This window comes from Macadamia integrifolia, chromosome 13, assembly GCF_013358625.1.
Source record: "Macadamia integrifolia cultivar HAES 741 chromosome 13, SCU_Mint_v3, whole genome shotgun sequence".
Classification (NCBI taxonomy): domain Eukaryota; kingdom Viridiplantae; phylum Streptophyta; class Magnoliopsida; order Proteales; family Proteaceae; genus Macadamia; species Macadamia integrifolia.
In genome coordinates this window covers 15,145,824-15,171,489 of record NC_056569.1, presented here as the reverse complement: position 1 = coordinate 15,171,489, position 25,666 = coordinate 15,145,824, and the positions used below count along the sequence as shown (strand labels likewise).

General features: G+C 40.1%; 2 protein-coding genes and 1 long non-coding RNA gene across 7 annotated transcripts in view; all 3 read left to right on the top strand.

Moving 5' to 3' along the window:
• Nucleotides 1-248: 248 nt before the first annotated feature.
• On the top strand, nucleotides 249-7,707 carry LOC122058847. 2 transcript variants are annotated; one of them, XR_006133963.1, is made up of 4 exons: nucleotides 249-557; nucleotides 1,639-1,697; nucleotides 2,299-2,533; nucleotides 4,684-5,952. It is a non-coding gene; the product is annotated as an uncharacterized LOC122058847 (long non-coding RNA). The 2 variants fall into 2 exon arrangements; XR_006133962.1 differs by lacking the exon at nucleotides 4,684-5,952 and adding an exon at nucleotides 7,464-7,707 and having other exon boundaries at nucleotides 252-557.
• Nucleotides 7,708-16,715: 9,008 nt separating this feature from the next.
• Nucleotides 16,716-17,333, top strand: LOC122059041. Its single transcript, XM_042621747.1, has one exon. It carries the CDS (start codon nucleotides 16,716-16,718, stop codon nucleotides 17,331-17,333), a length of 618 nt encoding a protein of 205 aa, XP_042477681.1.
• A 647-nt stretch (nucleotides 17,334-17,980) lies between these two features.
• Nucleotides 17,981-25,666, top strand: part of LOC122059553 (MLO-like protein 11) — a 185,012-nt gene continuing 177,326 nt past the window's right edge. The window contains exons 1-4 of one of the 4 annotated variants that reach the window (XM_042622397.1): nucleotides 17,981-18,980; nucleotides 19,092-19,149; nucleotides 19,241-19,476; nucleotides 19,951-20,067. In XM_042622397.1, coding sequence (XP_042478331.1) covers nucleotides 18,855-18,980; nucleotides 19,092-19,149; nucleotides 19,241-19,476; nucleotides 19,951-20,067 — 537 coding nt within the window. In that variant the 5' untranslated portion in view covers nucleotides 17,981-18,854. The remainder of the gene's footprint in view (nucleotides 18,981-19,091; nucleotides 19,150-19,240; nucleotides 19,477-19,950; nucleotides 20,068-25,666) is intronic. The other 3 variants (XM_042622394.1, XM_042622396.1, XM_042622395.1) reach the window with 3 other exon arrangements.

Below are 25,666 nucleotides of genomic sequence, written 5' to 3'. Positions count from 1 at the left end.
CCACCGGCAGGTCACCCACCTGCCCACCAGCCAGCTGGTGGTACTGTCTACAGAAAACTACATTAATTATTAGTGGGGCCCACAGCTGGCACCTTTGACCCTCACATTCACCTAGTATGTAGGGTTCTAATGTTGATTAATTTGCACCTAATAGGCCAAAAATTGGTGGGGGTCCATCTTAAGTTATTAGCATTAAATGAAAAAATGGGTTTGTGTGTGTTCAGTCAAACGGGCCCTATAGACCCTTTTCTTGGGCTGGACCATAAAAACCTAAAATCAGCTACTGTTCACCATATCTGACCTCAATTTCGTTTTGGACAGGGAGAGGAGAAGGAAGAAGAAGAAGAAGAAGAAGAAGAAGAGGACAAGAAGAAGGAAGGCTGTTAGGGCTTATTTTTTGGGGCTGCTATTGCATACTGCTGGTTCCTACTGTTGCTGCTTACAGTTCTTGCTGTATGCTACTGATCATGGGAGGTTTTCATGGAGAAAGTTGAGTACCCTTGCTGTCACATACTCCTGCTGTTGTACTACTTCAAGTTCTGAAATTTCTTGTACAAGTAAGCTGTTTTGGGGAGCTGGAATTGCATGTTGCCATCCCTGTGACTATACCTGCTACTATATTGCTGCTGTAAGCAAAATTTAGATAAGAAAATGTTCTCTAATGGCTGTAGGTAGGTATATTGTACGTTAGAAATGGTTCCAGCAAAATTCCCAAGCATGCAGTCACCCAGAACTGGGAAACTTGGACTGCATGCATTTTATGTAAATTTCTGTTGTAGAGAATGTATAGGTATAAGCTACATGTTGTTCATGTAATTTTAGTTTATAATTATTTTTCACAAATTAATTCAGCTTCACTAAGTGGAAAATTCATGATTTCTGAATTGTATGGTTTAGATATGCAATTTAGGAAGAAATTGGAAAGTGTGATGGTATAAAATTCTGGTTGCTGTAATTGGTAAATTTATGGACTGTAGAATGACCCTAAAGACAAGGTGAGACACTCCCCATGCTGCCATGGGCATCAGCCCTCGTCTTTGTGCAGTCCAGGTAAAAGAAATCAGCAGGACAGCCTGCAGGTTTGTACAAAATTCTGCAGAAACTGACCTGCCGGTGGATTCTGCCGTCCGGTCAATCTGAAACCTACTCGTCAGTGGAGTGTTTTCAAGTCTGATCAGCCCCTATTTTTTCTGATTAATATTCTGCCCCTTGTGGGTTATGCCACACATCTAAAGGAAATTGGACCTATGGGTAGGGGTAGCTTGGGGACATTTCCTAGGCTGCAAATTGGGATAGTATATGGATTGTTTAGGGTGTATAGGTTTATATATATATATATATATATATAATATGTGATAATGCACCATTGGTTTTAGAAACCTAAACAATTGGGCAAGGACATGAGATTGATCATGGGAATCTATCATACTTTGTGATCAGGGTTTAAGGTGAGTGGTTGTTTGACCTTAATTTGCAGACTGTTTCTTATTTATTTTTATTTTGCATGAATCATATAAATGATTGTATTGTGATATTTATGTTATGCATGTTGTTATTATGTGTTTGTGATATAATTGAAGTGTTTATCTTTGCTATTATTATTGTTGCTAGCATGTGAAAGCTATAGTGTGAATGCAGATTGTGGCTATGTGAATATGATATGATGAGGCTATGGAATGGTTTTCTGGATTGTCGAGGTAATTTACTGTGATTATGTGATTGTGAACAGTGGATATGGTGTAACACCCTGAAACTGGAAGCAGCTGAACTTGGTGTTAAAACCTGGTTGGCACTAGGGCAATAGACTGCCCTACTGTGGACCCACTTGCACAACAGCAAAAGGGAAAATTTGATAGACTTATTAGATAAGTGAGTGGGTATAGAAGGGTAGAAAAGGGGTGGACTCAGTTCCGCATTTGGTGGACTCAAAAGCTTAGAAGGTAGGATTGCAAGAGGCCCAAAAATGAGGTCTCCGGCAGGCTACCTAGCTGCCAACCGGCCAGCCGGTTGGGACTGGCAAAATGTAAAAAAATTGGGTTTTTCCTTTGTGGGGCCCACTCCTCTGTAGCAATGTTCCCTATACTGCCACCATATGTAGGGGCCTATTTGAGGACTATAACCCATATCTTACATCATTGGGCAGTGGGGCCTATATGGGTTATGGGATTTTAAAATGTTGGGTTAATGTAAGTTAATTTTAGGGTTACAGCCAAAAAGAATGTAAGGTCCATTTGGCTGGACCCTATATAAGAGGAACCCAGCTCCTTTCTTCTCACTTCTGCCCTATAATTTTTGTAGGCAAAAGAGAAAGAAAAGAGAGAAGGAAGAAGGGTTGCTGCCCCTATGTTTCCGTCCTAACTACTGCCAGGGAGCTCCAGCTAAGCCTTTGAGTTGATGTAGCCTTCCCCAACATGCTTCCAGAGAAATCGGTAGGATGCCAGTGAAGCTGCTACTGCTGGATGGAGCCTGAGAGCAGGGCAACTGCACCAGGGTATTCCCTACTGCACCTGCAAGTCCTGAAAAGTGGAAGAAGGTAAGAACCCTGACTTACCCTATGAATTTAGTAGGGGTATAATTCGCCTAGAGGGTTAGGGCTAGCAGGACTAAATTGGAAGTAGGAAATGGCTGTGGGAACACAGTTCGACTCCCCACAGCTGAAGCCCTAATTTTGGGATTTGAATTGAAACCCAATTAGTTGTACAACTGTCACAGAAACCCTAGATCATAGGGATTTTTCCAATTGAGCAAAATTAACTGTAATTGGAAGTGGGGTAAAGTTCCATATGTTCCCAATTCTGTCTAGGAATGGGCAAAAAAATTGACTCGGTCACCCAGGTAGGAAAATTAGGAAATTGGGACCCAATTGATCCCAATTGACCTTGTGCTGAGTAAAAGAACCCAAATTGGAACTTGAGAGGGGTTCCATAAATTTCAATTAATCTAAGTAAATATGCATGGGTGGTGTATTGACTGGGATAGGTCCCTATCTGCTCAATTGGATAGGAATCCCAATTAATTCCCAGAAACCCTAGTGGAAACAATTGAACTGCTCGGGATTTTGGAAGAACTGAGTTGTAATTGGCCAATCAAATACCCTACCCATGTCTAATATTATAAAAGGAAATTGTAGGAAGGAATTGGAAGCCCAGATGGGCATATTATGTCCACAGATGGGCGGAATCCTGCTGTTTGCAGACCATGTCCGGCAGGCTGGTCCGACCACTCAGTGGGCCCAGGCTATACCTGTCGAAAGAGATTTAGAAACTCTGTTGGACTTTCCCCAATGTTTGATATGGTTCCAACTACCTCGGGAATGTGTATCGAGCATGAAACAGACTTGGTTGGTCGAGGAAAAGGGCGAAATACCTAGGAAGGAAGACAAAAAGAGTGAAGGTGTCTATATGGATCCTAGCTGTGTGGGAAGTTCCCCTCAGTCAAACAGAGGCCTGTAGTAGCTATAGATCATCTCAGTCGATATCGAGAGACCAAATTGCAACACATTGGTCCTATTAGGTAGATAGAGGACCCATAGCTATGTGGGTCAGGATAGTGACCTACACTTATGCTAGGAAGTTGGGTTGGATAACTAGGTCGGTCAGTTGGGAAAGATATTGAGATGAGATCAGTACCTCTATCCAACAACCGGTTTGAGTTCCGGTGAAGGAATTCAATAAGATATGGGATATGGGACTGCCTGTGGATGGTAAGTAGTGGAACTAACTTTAAATATTAAAATTTTAAACTTAGGAACTTAAGATACTCGACGAGGATATGCATTGATGAGAGTTTAGCAAAAGGACAACAGATTCAGGTATCAAAGGGAGTGGGTGTTTGTCTTATTTCGCAAAGTGTTTCTATACTTTTAGCTCTGCATGCTCATGTGTAATGTGATGGAATTCCTTGTTTTGGTTGTATTTTATATAAAATTATAAATATTGCACATGTGGCATGGTCTTATCGAGACTGATGTGATCGAGGTTTTGTGGATATGTACTGGTATAGTTTAGTGGTAATGATTATAATATTGATAATATGAGGCACGGTGACTGATGGAAGATTTCAATACCGTGGGCTCAGAGGTCAATATACATATGTATGATTGGATGCTATGGTTTGCTATGGATGCATGTAGATTGTAATGGTTTAAATCGCATCCCACTGCTATAACCCTTGCCAATAGGGGGTAAGGTATAGGCTAATCCCTCTCAATGGTAGGTCATGGAAAACTACTATGCTTAGATACAACGTATTGTATCTTAAGAGAATACAACATGGTACAACGTACTATACACATAGCTATCGGACAACAAGGGAGACTGATGACAGTGTGGGATTCTGGGACCATGGCTATCAGAGGTTACTATTTAGGGGTTGGCCGGGGTTTTCGAGGTTCTTTTTGGGACTAGCTGACTTTTGCCTCCAACTAGCTTGTATCCTGGAGCCCGACGTACTAGGAAAGGTGATACCAACTACATTGCTTATAGTACGTATACCGCCATATTGAGACATAGTAATTAGAATGGGTTTAATATAACTAAATGGATCATATGGTTGTGTATATGTGATATCATGGTATGATTGCTATTGTGAGCATGTGTTAGCATCACTATTTGGTTGTGTGTGCTTTCCTGCTCACTCCTCACTGAGCTTGTGAATATTACCCTCGCAAATTTATGTTCTTAGATGGTGGAACCGGAGGTGAGACAGGAAAATGATCAGTAATGGTTGTGGGGCCATGTCAACGAGACAATGAAGAAGAATGATATTTTTCATCAGTTCTTATAATTATTATTTAAATGTTTATAAGATTTAATTATCTATGTAGCCCGTGGGAATAAATTTAAAATTGGGCCTTAATTATTAATTATCATTGTAGACTAAATCACCATGTGTTATATTACATTATGGCTTTTATACGTGTAATCTGATTTATAGTAGATGATCTCGTGAATTTGTAAAGGTAGTAGACTGTGTTTTTGATCCTGGTGGAGGTACGCTAACTAGGTTGAGAATCCAGTGACGCATACCTTGGCCTGTATTCTGGCAGAGTGTGACATATGGAACATGGTTGTAACTATGGTATAGATGGTATGGGGCATGGTGTGGCCGAGGTGGATTTCGGTACCGTGGGCCCAACGGTTAGTAGTATGGTTATGATTAGGGGTGTAAGTTTGGCTCTGACGACCCAAACCTGCCCTGAGCCCGATCCTTGTCTAACCTAGTTATGAGGGTCAACCTAATCAAGCCCGAAATAACCCTGACTAGGGTTGAGCTGGGACTGGGTTGAGACCTAGGCCTCCCAACCCATCCCGGCCCAACCCCACTAGATTTTAACCCTGTTTGGTTATTGTGTTTAGCAATAATATTCCCCTTCCCCTAGGCCCACATCATGTGTTACACAAGCCACATAATGTGTTACACAAGCATTACACAACCTGTCTACATAGCTTCAACCCACATCATGTGTCTGTATAGGGGTGAAATAGGGCCGAGTTTCTTAAAACCCTAACCTAACCCTAGGTCCCCAAAACTCAACCCAACCCTAACCCAACCCTAGCGGGTTCATGCTCAAGCCTAACCCTACCAGGCTCAGGGTTGGGCCAGGTTGGGTCGGGTTGACCCTAGCTAGTCTTCTTCGTGGAATCACATTCCGATAAGTACAATTCAATTCTGATTTCAATTCTTCAAATCATCCGCTACCTTCAAACTCTGAAAAACATTTACCGTAACTGACCCTTTGCCCCTTAAATTCCTCAAAGTGCCAGCATATGCTAAGAGTCTAAAGAGAAATGGTCCCTTCTACTAATGCAATGACATTATGGGTTGAATTCAATCTTTGTCACAATTGAAGTCCAGATTGAGAATTGTCACTAAATACCCAAATGGGCCAAGCCCAACCCAAAATATTAGGCAGATGGAGTTGCTTCCTGTCAATATGTGCAATGTTCCAGTATAAAAAAAAAATTAAAATAAATAAATAAAACTCAACATTTTCAATTCAAAATATCAATAATTCCATTTACTACAATAGAGAACTCAAAATTGAATGCAAATTCCAAGGCCTCAAGGGTTTTTAGTTTCTACTTTCTACTATTTCTGCATTTGGAAAGAGTAGAGAGGTTAGGGAGCTAGGGTTTAAAAAATACATTATATAGTCATATAGTGTATACTAGGGTGAGAAAACATTATTAGTTAAACACAATAACAAATAAAGTTAGACTCAGGGCGGGTTAGGGTCGGGTTGGGTTTTCTATGCCTCAACCCAGGCCTGGCCCAACCCTACACAGGGTTGGGTCAGGTTGGGCCGACTACACAGGGTTCGGGCTCAAGGTGAGCTAGGGCTATACTTACACCCCTATGTTTGTATGACTTTAACCCACATCATGTGTTCCACAAGCCATATACTCTTACCTATTAAGCTAAGACGATCAAATGGCCAAATTATTTCTCCTTATTCTTTACATAGGTTGCCTTTGTGTCTCCTATCGTGTATTGATATGAATTTTAGATATAGTAGCAATCATAAAGAATTGGGCCAAAATTTGGCCTCTAATTTCTGGGAGATGTGGTGATGCCAAGCAATTAAAAGGTCTATCCTATAACAAAAATGACAATCTTGCTTGATGCAAATTTATGGATTAGGGGTGGACAAAGGCTGGCCATGGTCTTAAATCTCCCCCCCTTTGGTAAGTATATGCTTAACATATGTGATCCTTTGTAGGAAAAAAAAATGCAGGACGAGTTAGGGTCAACTCGATCGATTGGGCCTAAGCTTGAACCCGGGTTGGGTTAGGCTTGAGTTGAGTTTTGGGGGACCTAGGGTTGGGTTGGGGTTTTAAGAGACCTTGCCCAACCTGGCCTTGTTTCACCCCTAGTTTTGATTGTGGCTCTGACATTCCAGGGCACGGTGTGGCTGAGGTATGTTCCGGTACCGTGGGCCTAGAGGTGAGAGGATGTGTATATGTATGGTGGTGTTATATATATTCATGTAGATTGAATCTGATTAGGATCACAACCTAGGTGCTACACCCCTTGCCAGTAGGGGGTGAGGTACTGGATAATCCCAAGGGGTGGTATACTATTGAGAATACCATATCCGCAGCACGACGTACTATACTCAGAGGTAGATGTAGCACAGGTGATTGATGGGTTTTTCAGGACCATGGCTGTCCGACAGCACAGTGACCGATGGGTTTTCTAGGACCTACAGGCTCCTAGCTTGCAACTAGCTTGTATCATTGGGTGACCGATAGGTTTTCCGTGACCAGGGATACCACCTATGTCGAAGTAGCATTGAGACCCTATCTTAGACTTAGTAATTTTTGCTAGGTATTGTGTGCCAAAACTGAATTATGAGCATCATATAATTTGCTTGAGTATGCATTGCATTATTTGTTTGTGTGTGCTTGCATGCACCCTCACTGGGCTTGTGAAACTCACCCCACATTGATTGCTCTTTTTAGATGGTGGAACTAGTGTTGAGGTAGGATTGGATTTCAACGGCAATTATGAGGCTTGTGTCTACGAGACACCAGGATGCTGATGGACTTCGCTTCTGTTATTTTAGATATTTCTTTTGATGTAAATATTGATGAAATATGCAGTATATAATATTGTAACCTATGGTTGTTTTCAGAATGGGATTTGTATACTTGTAAATTAGCATTTTAATAAATCAGCAGTAGTATTTGTATGATTTTATTAGCATACCCTAATTGCAGTTGTGATCTTGGTGGTATTCGTGAAATTAAGGTACTACATCTGTGATCCTTGAGGGTTAGGCTAGCTGGATGTGGGTGTCCAGTGCCGCATACCTTGGCCTATCGGAGGTGGGTGTGACAATCCAAGGCATCTCCTGCCCACTACAAGGGAAAATTAGAAATTTGGAAACCAAAGGCATCTTCAGAACTAAGCAAACAGTGTTTTAGTAAAGCTTGCTATCTAGGGTATCTTTGACCATAGAAAAGGGTGTTTTGGTAAAATTGGTCATCTGGAATTTTCTGAGCCAAATAAAATGTATTTTGGTCAAACTGGCAACCCAAGCAATATCTTGGCCACAACAAGTGTAAATTGGTCATTTGAAAATCCAGGGCTTTTCCTAAACGTAGCAAACGGTGTTTTGGTCAAATTGCCCATCTAGGGCCATCTCTTGACCTTGAAAATGGTAAATTGATCATTTGGCCATCCACGACGTCTTATGACCTAAGCAAAGAGTGTTTTCATAAAATTGGCCATCCAGGGAATCTTTTAAACTCAAAAGGGAAATCTAACACTAGCCATCCAAGGAATCTTTTGATCTCAACAGAGGGGTGTATTGGTCAAACACGCCATCAATGGCATCTTTTGACCCCAACAAAGTTTAATAGGACATTCGGCCATACATGCATCTTCTAACCTCAACAAAGAGATTTTAGATCAAACTGGCCATCTAAAGCATTTCTTGAGCACAACAAGGTTAAATCGGTCATTTGTCCATCCAAGGCATCTTTTCTCCTTAGCAAAGGGTGTTTTGGTTAAATTGGCCATATATGGCATCTCTTGTTCTCAACTATTGTAAATCAGTCATTTTTTCATTCAGTGCATCTTCTGCGTCAAGAAAAAGTAATTTTCGTCAAACCATAAATCTAGGGGATCTCTTGGCCACAAAATGGGTAAATCGACCATTTACCCATCCAGGGCATCTTTTCTGGCCTCAGCAAATGATGTTTTGGTCAACTTGGCCATCGATGGCATTTCTTGAGCTCAACATAGTTAAATTGGTCATTTGGCCATCCGAGGTATTGTCTGAGCTTAATGAATAGTGTTTTATTTAAACTAGCCATCTAGGGCATCTCTTGACCTCAACTAGGGTAAATCGATGATTTTTCCATCCAGTGATTATTCTTACCTAACCAAAGGTATTTTTTGCCAAACCGATCAGCCAGGGGATTGCTTGCCACAATAAGGGTAAAATGATAATTTGGCCAACCTGGGCATCTATTAATCTCAACAAAAAATTGTTTTGCTCAAATTGGCAACCAATGGCATCTCTTGGCCATAAGAAGTGCAAATTATTTATTTAGCCATCAAGGCATATTTTGAACTCACCGACAAGTGTTTTGGTCAAGTTGGCCTTCTATGGTATCATCTAACAATAGCAATGGGTGTTTTGGAAAAAATTGCCATCTAATGAATCTTTTAATTTTAACAAGGGTAAATCTATCATTTTGCCATCCAAGTCATCTTCTAACCTCAGTTAAGGGAAATTAGGTCAAAGTGGACATCTAGGGCATCTACTGACCTCAACAAAGGGGTGTATTGGTCAAACTTGCCATCCAAGGCATCTTTTGACCCTGACAAGAGCAAATAGGACACTGGGCTATAAATGTATCTACTAACTTTAACGTAGGGAGTTTTTGTCAAATTGGCCATTTAGAACATTTCTTAAGGTCAACAAGGTTAAATCGATCATTTGGCTATCCAAGGGATCTTGCGAAATTAGTTGGGTGTTTTAGTTAAACTGGCCATCAAAGGCTTCTCTTGGGCACTACAAGTGTAAATTGGTCATTTTGGCTGTCTAGTGCATTTTCTAACCTCAGCAAACGGTGTTTTTTCATACGGGCAATCCAGGGCATTTCTTGGTCATTACATGGGTAAGTTTGTTATTTGATTATCACTGGCATCCTTTGAACTCACCGAGTAGTGTTTTTATCAAATTGGCCTTCCAGGTTTTTTTCTTTATTTTTTTTAATCATAGCATAGGGTGTTTTGGTAAAATTGTCCATCAATGGAATCTTTAACCTCCATAAAGGGAGTTAAGGTCAAACTTGCCATCCAGGGCATCTCTTGAGCTCAACAAGCGTAATTCGGTTATTTGGCCATCTAATGCATTTCTTGACCTAAACAAGAATAAGTCGGTAATTTGACCATCTAGGGCATCTTCTAACATTAGCAAAGAGTGTTTTGATTAAAGTGGTCATCTTAGCCATCTCTTGACCCCAACTAGTGTTAATTGGTCATTTTGCCATCTAGTTTATCTTCTTACCTAAGCCAAAGTTATTTTGGTCAAATTGGCCATCCAGGAGATCTTTTGGCCACAACAAGGGTAAATTAGTGATTTACACATCCAAAAAATCTTTTGAACTCAGCAAACGATGTTTTGGCCAAACAGGCCATCCAGGGCATCTCTTGGCCACTGCATGGGTAAATTAATCATTTGGCTATCGAAGGCATCCTCTGAACTCACAGAGCAATGTTTTGTCAAATTATCCTTCTTGGGTATCTTATGATCATAGCAAACAAAGGGTGTTTTGGTTGAATTGGCCATCCATCGAATCTTTAACCTCAACAAGGGTAAATTTGTCACTTCTCCATCCAAGGGATCATTAAACCTTAGAAAAGGGAGTTCGGGTCAAACTGGCTATCTAGGGCATCTTCTGATCTCAGCAAAGGGGTATATATATGTCAAACTCGCCATCCAGGCATCTTTTGAACTAAAAAGGGTAAATATGACATTTGTTCTTACATGCATCTACTAACCTCAACAAAGGAAATTTAGGTTAAAGTGGTCATTCAAGACATTTCTTGAGTTCAATAAGTTAAATTGGTCATTTGGCTTTCTAAGGTATCTTGTGAACTTAGTCAAGGATGTTTTGGTTAAATTAGATATCCAAGGCATTGATCATACCCTCAATGAGGGTAAATTGGTCATTTCACCATTCCTGGCATCTTCTGAACTCAGCAAATGGTGTTTTGGTCACACTGGCCATCCAGGGCATCAATTTACCCCAAAAGGATAAATTAATCATTTGGCCTCACGAGGATCTTCTGACATCCCTAAAGGATGTTTTTGTGAAATTGGTCATCCAGGGCATTTTCTGACCTTAGCAAAAGGGGTGATTTTTTCATACTTGTCATCAAGAGCATCCTTTGACCTCAAACAAGGGTAAATAGGTCATTTGGCCATCCAAGGATTCTTTTGACCTAAGGAAAGGGAGTTTAAGTCAAATTATCCTCAATTGACCCTAAGCCCAATGAAAGAACCTAAATTGGAACTGGACAAGGGTTCCAGTATTATGTATGAGTGGTGAATTGAATGGGACAGGTCTCTGTCTGCTTAGTTGGATAGAAAATCCTATTGGGAACAATTGAACTGCACAGGGATTTGGAAAAACTGAGCTGTAATTGGCCAAATTGGCACTCCACCAATATTAGATATCATAAAGGAAACTATAGGATAGAATTGGAAGCTCAAAACCCAGAAAATCTGCTTGGCACAAATGGGCAAAATTCTACTGTCTGCAGGCCTTATACGGCAGGCTGGTGCAGCCAGTTTGTGGGCCTAGGCGATACCTTCTGAAGGGAGCCTAGAAATCCTACTAAGCTTCCCTAGTGCTGTTGTGTGGTTTCAACTGCTTAGGGCTTGTGAAACAGACTTAATTGGCTCAAGAAAGGAGGGGTACCCTCAAAAGGAAGACATGAAGAGTGAGGGTGTCTGTGTGGACCCTAACTGTGTGGTGAGTCTCGTTCATTCAGTCAGAAGGTTGTAGTAACTATAGGCCATATTCGTCTGTTTCGGGAGTTCAATACCCTGTGTCTTGGTCCTATTAAGCATATAGAAGGACTTATAGCTCTGTGGGTCAAGTAAGTGGGCTACACATGTGGTAGGAAACTAAGTTGGCTAATTAGGATATTGGTTGGGATAAATACTGATGTGGGTTCAATCCCAGGAGAGGAGAGGCCAGATGCACCCGCTAGTGTAGAGGGAAGCCGAAAACAGAAACAGATCACAAATTCAAGGAGCTGCAAGCTAGGGTGGATAGAGCCTTGGGCAAAAGGGAGGAGCAATAGGGAGGGGGAGTGTATGAAGAATCCCCACTCTCAAAAGAAATTGTTAGAAGGCCCCTCCCCATGTTCTTTAAGATACCCCCTTTCTAGTTATATGACGGGACGAGAGACCTTGAGGAGCACCTCCAGGCATATAAGTCCATTATGTTGGTCTAGGGAGCCCTTGAGCTGATACTGTGTCTTGTGATCCCTGCCTCGCTCTAGGGGTCAACGATGGCCTGGTTCTCTCGACTTCGATTGGTATCTATGCACAACTTGAAGCAACTGAGCAGGATGTTTTTGAGAGTTTCATGGGGAGGAGAATGTGCCCGAAGACCTTGGTGGATTTGATGGCCATGAAATAACATCCCGGCGAGACCTTGCAGCAGTTTATACACCGTTTTAACCAAGAAAAACTAAAAGTGAAGGACCTAGACCCAATTGTGGAGCCGATGATGCTCCAAAATGGCATCCAGGACGAAAAGTTGAAGTTCTCCCTCTCAAAGGCGAATCCTAAGACATTATCTGAACTACAACAAAAGGTTCAGAAGTACATCAACGCTGAAGAAATAAGGGCTGACCACAAAAACTCGACAGACAAGAAAATGGAGGTCTAGTAGGGAGATAGGGAACTGGAGGACTGTGCAAAACGTCAGAGGGGGGAAGATTGAAACAATCCTAGAAGGGAGTATGACAGATACACCCCACTCGCCTAGCGTAGGTCATAAATCCTCATGCAAATCAATGTGGACAAGAGGGACCGTCTAAATGACCCATACGAGTAGTGGAAGAGACGAACAGATGATCAGAAGAACAGGTGTACATACGAACAAACGAGTAGGTTATGTATATCCAGTGTTGATAGAGATGCACATAGCCACAGCTAATTCCCATACGGGCTAACCCCACTAGGGTAGATCAGGTCAATAACCCCTGCAGGATGATCATGGCCATAGTTTGGTTAACTTTTAGAACCCTGGTTACTTGACCAAAAAGTAACCACAAGTTAACCTTTGGGACCCTAGTTACTTGACTGAGAAGCAACCACTGATTAACCGTTAAGATCTTGGCATGCAACAGGGGAGATCCACCAACCGGCATGCGTGAGAGGAGATCCACTAACCATTAGGGTCTTGACATGCACAGGGGAAAAACCTGCAGGCTAACCGTTAAAATTTTGGTGTGCGAGATGAGAGATCCACCAATCGTTAGGGAATCCTGCAATCTCAGCAAATCATCCGCCTCAGGGAAAGAGGACTCCTAGACCAATGAAAGCAAAGAAAAGGAGACACAATATAATAAGGATCCGGGTAAAGAAGAAGTTATGAAATCTTGAATCCTTAGAGCTCAGGAGTTATGTTTCCTTCCTCTTTAACAATTATGATTTGAGCTTCGAAGAGCCTTTCTTGGAGATTGGCTCAAGGATTAGTTCTTCATCTGTGATCTGCGGGTAGCGCAGAGAAGGGGAGACATGAATCTACAGTAATAGAGAGAAGCAATGGAACATAATAGAAAGGAAGAACCATGAACTTTCGGTAATACACAGTTGTGGACAACCACTGATGGACAAACCATAAGTCAAATTTGTGTTAAAGGAGGAGAAGAGGATGAGATAAAAAATATCATCTTCATGAGAAGAATGAATTTTCAAATATATGCCCACATTCATAGTATTCTCGTACCTTCCCACTGAAGCCAAAGCTATCGGAGAAAATAACCAAAATTAAATCTCCTAAAGAGGAGCTTGCATATCTTCAAAACTTGCCTGTGTCAACATTGTCTCAAGAGTGAGAGAATGAGGTCTCCTGATTGTTAGAAGAGGAGCTAGCCCGAGAGGAGGTGATGCAGCATAAAAAATCTCGTATCTCTTGGCTACAGAGTGGTGACAAAAACTCAGCTTTCTTTCATGCTTCTACAGTGCTGCGAAGACAATGGAGCATAGTGGTTAAACTTAAAAGACCTACTGGTCAATGGATCTCCTCAGAATCTGAGGTGTTTAAAGAATTTATAGACCATTTCTCCTCTGCTTATACTTTAGACGGAGTTGATCCTCAAGCTCTTCAGTTTGTTCTGGAGGCTATTGTCCCAGTTGTGCACAATGACCTCAACTCAGTGTTGTGTCTACCTCCTTCGCCTGAGGAGATTCACTTGAATTTGAAGAGCATGGGTCCTTTCGAGTCTCCTAGGCCAGATGGTTTTCCCCCTATTTTCTTCCAAAAATTTTGGGAGATTACCAAAGATGATCTAATCCATTTTGTTTCAGATTTTTTCTTAACATGTATTTTACCTAAGGAACTCAACATGACATTTATTTGTCTTATTCCTAAGGTGGCAAATCCAAAAACTGTGGATCAGTTCCGTCCTATTAGTCTATGCGGCGTTGCAGTTAAAATAATCTCTCAAATCATGGCTTTAAGACTAAAAGGAGCATTGGGTGGTATTATTTCCCCGAACCAATCAGCTTTTATTCCAGACTGGCTTATCTCTGATAATGTCTACATTGCCTATGAGATGTTCAATTACATTAGACACCGGAAGAAAGGTAAGAAGAAATTCCTTGCTATTAAGCTGGATATGCAAAAAGCATAAGATTGTCTGGTATGGTCTTTTATAGAGAAGGTTTTGCTTAGATTGGGTTTTTGCCCCCAATGGGTGTCCCTTATTATGGAGTGCATCACCTCGGTCTCTTTTAAGGTTCATGTAAACGGGGCGAATAGAGGATCCATCACCCCCTCTTGAGGGTATTAGACCAGGTGATCCTCTTTTTCCCTTTATTTTTATATTATGTTCATAAGCTCTTAGCCAAGGATTAAAGTATTGGAATCGGTCGCCGTATCGGTCGACCAAAATTAAGATACGTATCGGAAGGTATCGTATCGTATCGAAGATACACTAAGATATGCTAAAGATACACACATAAATAGATAGAAAACATTTTTTTAAACACTTTTGCATAAAGAATTTGTTAAAAAAAGCTATTGATAACATGTATTATGCATAAACACTAAATTGAGGGTATCGTACTAGGAATTCAAGGTCTGTAGCTGTCCCATAAATGTAAAATCCTTGTTCCCAACCTTGATTTCCACTTTAGTTAGAGAGAAATATGGCTAACAGCAACTTTGGAACAAAAACTCTTCAAAAAATCATTTTTTTTCTGAAAAATTACCCATATTGGCCATTATATGACCGTAGCGCCGATACGTATCGATACTCACCGATACGTACCGATATATATATCGATATTCACCGATACGTGTTGATATATACCGATACGTACCGATCGATACATATCGATACTCACCGATACGTACCAATACATACCGAAACGTACATTTTACCTCAATTTTATATTTTTCATAGAGTCGTATCGAGGCATTTCGTATCGTATCGATGTGTATTAGTGGTGTATTGATGCATATCGGTATGTATTGTAGGATATATATCGATACGAAATGATTTAAAAAATTCAATGTATCGTATCGGTATGTATCGTATCGGCCGACTAAATTTAAGATACGTATCGGAGGGTATCGTATCGGTATCGAAGATACTTAAAACCATGCTCTTAGCTCTACCTTGTCAAAAGTTACTGATGCGAACCTCATTAAGGGAATCGAAGGTCGAAATAGATCTCCTTCAGTTTCTCATCTACTATTTGCAGATGATTGTTTTTTGTTCTCATAAGTGAAATTCCAAGAGATTTACCAGCTGAAAGAGTGCATTGAACTATTTTGCAAAGCAAGTGGCCAAGCCATCAACCTTCAAAAGTCAAGCCTCACATTTAGCCCCAACACTCCAGCGAGAATCAAACGGTGGTATTCAAGGATCCTAAAGATTTCCTATAATGATGGCCCATCAAAATATTTGGGATTACCAGCTGATTTTGGGGCTTCTAAATCCCAATTGTTCCAGGATGTCAGAGATAAGGTGTGTAATAAAATTCAAGGATGGAAACATCAACTTTTATCCCATGCTGGTAAGGAAGTTATGATCAAATCAGTTGTTTGCTCAGTCTCAAATTATGTAGGCTCTCATTTCAAGCTTCTAGTTCCTCATCACAATCAGATCAAGAAAGCTATCTTTGAATTTTATTGGGGCCAATTGAGTGAAGGTTGTAAGATTCACCGGATTTCTTGGTCTAGGCTCTGTTGATCAAAGGAGAAAGGATGTATGGCCTTAGAGATCTGTTCCTTCAAAATCAAGCTCTCCTCTCTAAGGTTGCTTGGCAGCTTTGGTCAAACCCAGATTCCTTGTGGGGAAGGTTTGTCAAAGCTATTTACTTTCTGAACTCGAGCTTCCTTCAAGCAAAGGAAGACAATCAACCATCCTGGGTCTGGAAAAATATTTTAGAAGGTCGAAAAGTGCTTAAGAGTGATCTTTTTTGGCAAGTTGGAAATGGAGAGAATATTTCCATTTGGGAAGACAATTGGATCCCTTTGCTCCCAAATTTTCACTTGGTTCATCCCCCTCCTTTGGGCTGCCCTATATCTACGGTGTATGATCTTATTGATCACTCAAATAGAACCTGGGTTTTGGCAACTCTTGATCGGTTCCTTCACCCAACAAATATGGCAGAGGTGTTAAAAATCCAGCTTAGTCTCTTCCCTAGACTAGATCAGCAGGTATGGGGGGGGGGCTCTAAGAGTGGAGTTCTTTCAGTAAAGACTGCATACCACCTCCTTTCCAATAAAAGAGATGTCTTGTCCATCCATCAAAGTACCACTTCTCGTACTCCAGATTGGAAACTGATTCCGGATAAAGTTTGGAAGCGAATTTGGTCTATGAAAACTTTGCCAAAGATGAAGTCTTTCCTATAGAGGTCGTGTGCTCATGGTTTAGCCTTCGGTGACAGTCTTCGTACTTGGAAACTATCTATCGATCTTTCTTGCATTCGTTGTGGATGCCCAATGGAATCCAATGACCATATTCTCCTTGATTGTCCCTTTGCTAGAGCCACTTGGTTCAGTAGTTCCCTCTCTTTCATTGTCCCCACTTATGGAACTCCAAAAGTTTTTGAATGGTTGATGAGTTGGGACCAACGTATTGCTCAAGATAAGAAGAAGGTTGTTGAAATGCTAAGTTTATCCTCATTTATTTGTTGGTTCTTGTGGATATCTAGGGACGATATGGTCTTTAACCGAAGAACTTGGTCTCCAATTGAAGTTAGCCAGATTGATCAATGTGCTTTTCAAGAATTTTGGGACCCAAACTTTCTGTCGAGCAACCAGAATTCTCACCCGTCACGTAGGGACAATGGGAATCTTAAATGGTTTCCCCCTCGTAACAATATTATTAAAGTAAACTGTGATGCTGCATGGCTTGTTGACTCATCTGGGGGAGGATTGGGATTTATTGGCCGAGACGGTTTGGGGACTCTCCTCTTTTCTGTCTCTGAAGTTGTGGATGTAGTTGATGTTTTTACAGCAGAAGCGTTGGCTATTAGAGTGGGTTTGGTGCAAACCAATTCTCTCTTGAAGATTCAGATTGAGTCTAATTACAAAGAAGTGATCTCTCATATATCTTAAGACCCAATCATGTTATCCCTCTATAGCTTAGACCTATCATCGAAGACATCATTTTGCTCTCCACAGATTTTGAGAGTTGTAGTTTTTCTTTCATTCCTAGGGTTGCCAATTGTATTGCGCATACTCTTGCTTGGAAGACCCTATCGATTGCATGTAAGACAGATTGGCCGAATTCCACTCCTTGGCTTCATGACCTCTGTGTAAATGAAACTTTGAACCCTTTATGCCATTCCAATCAATGAAGTCTTCTTAACAAAAAAAAAAAAAAGAAAAAAAAAGAAAAGAAAAGAAAGAGATAGCGAATCAGCAAATACGCACTCACAAAGCTTTTGTCTTCTCACAGAATCTTTGAAGACTGAGGGCCGTTTGATAACGTTTTAAAAAACACGTTTCTGTCGTTTCTGTGTCTAGAAACAGAACAAAAAGCGTTTGATAAAACTGTTTCGTTTCACTTGTTTTCAGAAATAGAAATTGAAATTTCTACCTACTTATGTTTCAAGAAACGACTTAGGCGAAAGGGAAAACGATTCGTGGGCATTCTTTCACTGATTCCTATCGACTTTCAATAAACGTGATTTATCAAACACCTTCAAACGGGCCGAGATTGATTTCGAGTTTTGTACACCTTAATTTGTTTTTTGAAAAAAAATGGACTCACTCCACAGTCTGCACTTGAAGGAACTTGAACCCCATCTTTTCTGTGTAACCGTCTCCATCTGAAGGAGGGGAATCCAGAAATCCTCTCGAAAAATAGATAAACTATAAAGAATGGCAACGATTTGAGAGAACTGTAGGGTTTACTCGCGAATATTAACTGAGAGAGTTTTCACTTTGCAGGAGACGCCAACGTTGATCTACTCTACCAACTTCAACAGGAAATACCAATTAGGAGATAATTCTACAAGGCTGAATTCATGTAACTCCTTTGTCTGGGCCTCTAAGTGTGACAATGTGTGTGAGAGGTGTCCAAAGTTTTCGCTTCTCGAATCGGTCAGATTAAGATGGAGCTCGGCCGGATTTCGAAGGGGTGATAAAATATTGAAGAGAAGATTCGAGGAGATCTGGAATTTCGATAAATGAAGCTTTCCGAAGTCTTGCGCTGTGGGATTGACGAAGCTTAGTAATGCCTTTCCTGAGAATCTGCCGGAGAGTGAAATTCGAGATTGGATGTGGGAGGATAGTGGGTTTGATACTTTTTGGGGAGAAAATAGAGGATTCTGCAGCCATTTCCTGTTTGTTTTTGGAATGGATCGGCAGCTGAGTATCTATAGAGACTTTCCTGGTCTTTAACCCTTAGAACCGCTCTCATTGTATCTTATTTGTCTCTTTTTTCCATTTATTTTTTATTTTTTGGTTGGGGAGAGGGGTTGTCTGGTGTTTTGCAGTGTGAGGCTGTATTAGAGTTCCTGTATATTTTTTGGCATTTGTAAGGTCGGAGCCAAAACATTGTTGGTTAATGTTCCGAGTTCTGAGGTGATAATATGTAATAGAGGAGTTGACCTTCGAACAATTGAACGTGGGATGGCAGGGGAAACAAAAGAAACACGGTCATTGGCCATGACCCCAACATGGTCTGTGGCCACTGTGTTGACCATCTTTGTTGCTATTTCGCTGATTGTGGAGCGCTCCATTCACCGCTTAAGTCATGTAGGTTGATTTAGAATTTCCATTCCCATGCTCTATCTGTATTCAGTTTCATCCTTCCTTTAGATTCTGTTTCTTATTTAATATGTAACTCATAATGTTCCATTGTTTCAGTGGTTGCAGAAAACTAATCGGAAACCTCTATATGAAGCTGTAGAGAAAATGAAAGATGGTATTTGTCATGTTCTTAAGAGATTATGAAGCATCTTTTGTTAGATGTTAGATCCCTTTTTAGCACCATTTATTTTGTTTCCGTGGTGCAGAGTTGATGCTGCTGGGTTTTATATCTCTTCTTCTTACTGCTACCTCGAGCACGATTTCAAATATTTGCATTGAAACAAAGTTCTTTGACAGTAAATTCTATCCATGCTCCGTCTCTGATGTGGAAGATTCTGCAGTTGAGAACAGTTCTATCCATGGTCGTAAACTATATTTGGGTTCTGTTCATCACTCATTTAGGCGGCTGCTGATCAGCTTGAATCAGAATACCTGTACAAAGGCATGTGATTCTGTTCATTAGAGATTATTGAGATATATATATATATATATATATATTTTTATATCAACTCTAGCTTTCGTTTCTAGCTATTGTTTACCCCTTATATCCAGAGATGAATGGGCTGATGTGATGATGCTCAAGAAAACAATGTTGTCTTTCGTCATCTTGAATTTTCCAAGATAAGAGAAGGGGATTTCCTACAAAAGATTAAAATTGCTAGCTTCAAATGGATGGGTGTTTTTCTTTAAATCTCATGTACATACCTTTTCAACTTCTAAGGTCCTTGAAATTGTATATGTCATCCTACCACCTTTCTGTGTACTACGTTTGTATTCATTCTTACCAAACCATAAATCTTATAATGTTTGTTGGATTTTTAAGTTAGTGGAATGCTGTGAGAATTGGTCTTTAACAGGAAAAATCTTTTAGTTGAATGCATGAGTGGTTGAATATTTGAAAGTTTATGTTATGCAGGGTCATGAGCCATTTGTTTCATATGAAGGCTTGGAGCAGCTGCATCGCTTCATCTTTGTGATGGCAATAACACATGTATCTTACAGCTGCTTAACTATGTTGCTGGCAATTGTAAAGGTTGGTGGTAGTTGCATACTTGCAATAATGGTTTTAAATTTTCCAACAACAGTGTATACTTTCCAATTGGAAACAGCCTCCCCTGTGAAGCAGGGGGTAAGGCTGCATACGTATGCCCCTCCCAGACCCTGCAGTAGAGGGAGCCTCGTGCATTGGGACGCTCTTTTTAGTGAATACTTTCCAAGTTTTAAAATCCCTAATAATGACATGGAATCCATGCTACATTTTCTTGATCTCTTTCCCCTGAAAATGTAGTAGCATGGATTTTCTTGCCCAGATATATTATTTCATGGTCTTATTGTATTGAGGAAAGTTCAGGGAGTTTCAATAAAAACCTTGCAAGAAATTTAAAAAGTGCTAGACCAGACTGTGCAGGACATGCTCATGGGTGCCTACCAGGGCTAATGTAAATAATGCTGGTCTTCTGTTTTAGCTTATATCCCGCACTTCATTTTTTCATAACCGGCACCACAAATCCCAGCCCCTAGCCACAGCACCACAAAAACAAGCCGATCAGGAAAGCCAATCAAAATCTAAATCAGGGAAACCTCAACCATACCATACAGAATGTACACTCTCCAATAGAGCAGAAAAATATGAAGAAGTTCCCTATGTATATACAAATCTTAACAGCAGAAAACTAAAATTATCATATTCAGTAATCACCTTCCTTCATAATTCTTGCACATTCCTACTCTTGGGCCATCCCAACTCTCAAGTCTCAACACCTCAAAGACCCTATCTTTTTAGATCTCCTTTCTGCTTTCAATCGGATAATGAAGACATTATGGCTAGTAATTCAATATTTATTCCAAGTCTTGGAATCTTCAATCTTGAGTATTAACCTGATGTTCATTTTTCGAGTGATATAATATTAATATAATGGAATGCAACCAGAAGAATGTTGATGCAATTGCATTTGACATTAATCCTATATGGAGGCCTATGCACAAGCTTGGGAGGCCCACATGGTATTGATGACAGCCTAATGGGCCGAAATGGACCTTTGGGCAGTTATATTATAGGATTGGCCTTTTATTTTTTGGGTTTCATTGTAATGGGCCAAATTTATAAGCCCCTGAAGTGGGAATAAAGTTAGTACACTTCCATTAGTAGTTAAGTGTTTGAGTTAGATTAGAATGCTTCATAACTAGCCCCTGAAGTGGGAATAAAGTTAGTACACGGGATTAGTAGTTAAGTGTTTGAGTTAGATTAGAATGCTTAATAGCTAGATAGAGTTCTGTTTTGAGTTTGTTTACTTTATTGAGCATATGAGTGTGATTATGAATTCTTTTATGAGTCAATTTAGAAAATTCAGAGGATTTTATATATGTTATACACCCCCATCATTAGAAATGATGTGAGTAATAAATATGAGTTTTTTTTTTTAAGAGTATTGGTGCTGTTGAGCAATGTATACGTGATTAGTATCCCATACCTGATTTATGATGTACTTTTCTATTCTCTTTCTCTCTTATTCCTCCTAAGCAGATCAATCTCATATTTTTTCCTCCGCTTCCATCAACTTGATTTTTTCTCTTAACAATGCGGTTGTTTCCTTATCTCGGATCTGATAAGATATTTGATCATTGGGCCTGCTTTCATGTGAGATCCATAATTTGGATTTGCAATTTGCTTTAGTTAGTATCAAAGCTGAATCTGGTCATGGATACCTATGCTTTCAAGATCAGAGTTCGTTTCCCCAACAGAAAAACTGCTATTTTACTCGTAAATGATGGATAGAGTGACAATTTTATCCTGTGGTCTATGATGGAGATGTTATCAAAACCAACGGGACCATGTCTTCATCGAATTCTCAATTTCTCAATTTGGTGGTGGTGTTTTTTGTGAAGTGTTTGATATTTTGAGCTTCTTATTAAAGTGGGTTGAGAGTGGTTGGAAGCACATAGGGGCGTCGTTGATTGCAACAAAAATTTGTGTACCCTAAGGCCTGCTCATTTACAGCTGACATTTGCTTTACAAATAGTGGTTGACAAAGTATGCTTGGAACCAAAAGAAGTAACTCCAACAATACAACTATAAAGAAGTAACACCAACAATACACCTATAGGAAGAGCCAAAAGTGTCCATACAAAAGGAAGACCACTTTGAAGTGGGACAAGAGTTAGAATATGATGATTCAAAGAGAACAAGGGAACCTGAGGAGGAAAAGAGTATAAGGTTGAAGGAGAAGGAGGAGAACAAGTAAAGCGATGATGGTAGAATGTTGTGTTAGAGAATGATCTCTACCATACCTATATTACTTCACTGATATGATGTAAGGAATTACATACACAATCACAATATAAGATGAAAAGATAATAAATCGGTTCATAAAGTACCCTTATTACATAACTCTAACAAGAAGTTATGACAAAGTGAGATGAGGTGGTTATTATGGGTGAAGCAGTAACATACTTTACAGCAATGAAGGATGTTTTACAGTTTACATGTTGAGTTTGTTATTCCCCACATATTTCAAGACAAGGACGCACCATCCATGTCTCATCTTTTGAACTTCGTTCTTGAAATGGGTGTCAAGTATGAATCACTTTTCCAAGCTTCTACAAAACTCGAGGGCGAGTTTTTCTTAACATCTTTGGAACTGATGCAGTTGCATTAGATATTAATCCCGGCCTATGCACGAGCTTGGGAGGCCCATAAGGTGTTGATGACAGTCCAATGGGCTGAAATTTGAACTTTGATTGGTTATATTATAGGTTGGGGCCTTTTATTTTTCGGGTTTCATTGCAATGAGCCTAATTTGTAAGCCCTTAAAGTGAGGATAAAGTTAATACACTGGACTAGTAGTTAAGTGTTTGAGTTAGATTGAAATACTTAATAGCTAGATAAAATTATGTTTTCAATTTATTTACTACATTGATTGTGAGTGAAATTAAGAGTCCTTTAATGATTCGGGTCTTTATATATGTAATACAGCCCCATCAATTAACGATGGTTGGAGTAAAGAATTTCTCTTTTTAAGAGTTTTGGTGTTGTACGCATTGTATATGGGATTAGTAACCATTGCCTGATTTCTTTTTTTCTCTTTGTCTCTCCTCTTCCTCCCAAATAGATCAATCTCCTCTATTTTCCCTTCCCTTTATCAATTTGATCTCTTCTCTTAACAATGCAGTTGCTTCTTTTATCTTAGATGTGAATATGTGATAACTAATTTAATTATTGGGCCTACTTGCATCTGAGATCCATAATATGCATTTTCAGATTTCATTACTTGGTATCAGAGCCGACCCTGGCCATAGATACATACGTTTTCAAGACTAGAGTTTGTTTCCTCAACAGAAAAACTACTATTTTACTCATAGATGATGGGTACAATGGCAATTTCATCTTGCAGTCTGTAGCGGAGACATTATGAGAGGCCAGTGAGATCATCATTGCATCTGAAGATGAAGTCTTTTTCGAATTCTCAATTTCCTAATATTTTGATGGTACTCATTATAAAGTGTTTGATTCTTCTGTGCGCATTATTAAAGTTGGTTGAGAGTAATTGGAAGCACGAAGGGTGTGTCATTGATTGCGACAAAACTTTGTTTATCCTGAAGCCTTCTCATCTACAGCAGACGTGTGCTTCGTGAGGGCTGGTTGACGAAGTATGCTCAGTGCAAAAGGAAGCGACACCTACAATTCAGTCACAAGAAGAGCCGAAATAGTCCACACAAAAGGAGGACCGCTCTTAGTGGGGCAAGAAGTTATGGCAAAGGGAGATGAAGTCGTTGTATGGATGAAGCAGTAATAGACTTTACTGCAACAAAGGATGTTCTACATGTTGAGTTTGTTATTCCCCACATATATCAAGATGAGGATGTGCCATCCATGCTTCATTTTCTCAACCTGGTTCTTAAAATGGGTGTTGATTATGAATCACTTTTCCAAGTTTTGCTATTTCTGCCCTTCTACAAAACTTGAGGGAGAGTTTTTCTTAACACCGGGGGGTGGGGGGGGGGTGGAAGATGCAGGTGCATTAGACATTAATCCTGTACGGATGCCTATGCGCAAGATTGGGAGGCCCATAAGGTGTTGTTTGATGTCAGTCCAATGAGTTGAATTGACCTTGGGCCTTCTATTTTTTTTTTTTGTTTGGGTTTCATTGTAATGGGCCTAATTTAGAAGCCCAGAAAGTGGGGATTAAAGTTATGGGACTAGTAGTTAATGGGGATAAAGTTATGGGATTAGTTAAGTCTTTAAGTTGGATTAGAATACTTAATAGCTAGATAGATTTTTTTTTTCTTTTTAATTTACTTTATTGAGTGTGTGAGTGTGATTAGGAGTCCTTTATGAGTCAATTTAGAGTATTTAGGATTCCTTTATCTCAAATCTGTGATCATTCTTGGGCCTGCTTGCATTTGAGATCCTTAATTTGGATTTTGCATTAAATATAGTGGTGGCAGTAGAAAGAGATGGTCCCCAGCTGCCCGGAACTATTTTTTAGTGATCCTATGACCATGAATGATGGACGACTTCTCCTTATGCGAAGCATATTCTGATAGGTGGTAGGGAAATTAAAACATCTGGCCTGAGCCATTGAAATCAAGCGTCAAAGTTTAACCATGTATTCTCTTACATTTCATGAAAACTGAGTTAGTAGAGTGAGAGGCACATAAAACAGTCAACTGCTGTAAGGCTCGCTTTTTAAAAATATTGAATAAATAGTAATATTAAACTGCTTAGAAGTAATGTTGATACAATTAATGTCTAAGATAGTGTGAAGGAACATAAGACAGTCAACACTATATGGCAATAACACCCACAACTATGCACATTAGAAGTAACCAGTGACAAGGACATCACCGACGGAGAAGATAAAAAAGCCAAAGTTATATAGTGCATAAGCAATATGCAGGAAACCAAAGCCTAAGCTCTATAGCCTTACCTGATACAATCGCGTATCCCAAAAGCTCGAGCTGTTAAGTAATTGCCACGACAGTGTATATCAACAAACACCAACACCCCCTTGCACTTGCAGGCTCACACACACATGGCTCTGCATGTGACACCATCGGGTGGCACCAAGGGGGCACAACCACACATAAGACAAACTCCTCGCACTTAGCAGGGTTCAAAACCCGACCTGGCTCTGATGCCATGTTACAACTGCTTATCCCAAAAGCTCGAGTAGTTAGTTAAGGGCCACGGAAATGTATATCAATGAACACCAACATAACCAATTTGCAAAATTACGGAGCCGGCTTTATTATTTCAGCCAGAGCATGTCCCGGACGCTGCAATGTTGAACAGAACAAGGTTATGCTTTTTGCTTGAATTGAGAAGTCCACCAAAAAGATGCATAGATGAGCATGGTGCCTATTTTTCTTCTTGGATCTCATTACGTTTGCTGATAACCTTCGACAATTGCTTGGCTCCATCCTTTTGCAATCAGCAGTTGCATCCCCATTCTCAGTGCCTTCATTAGAAGTTGTTGAATCTCCCTCTATGATTGGCCCAGAGAAATCCCCTAGTACTCTTCCATCCTACAATCTAATTACACCCCTAATGCCCGAGGGCCTGTTTTTCCTAATGAACACCCATCCACATTGATTATATCTATTCCATTTTTTTTTGGGGGTGGGGTGAGGGG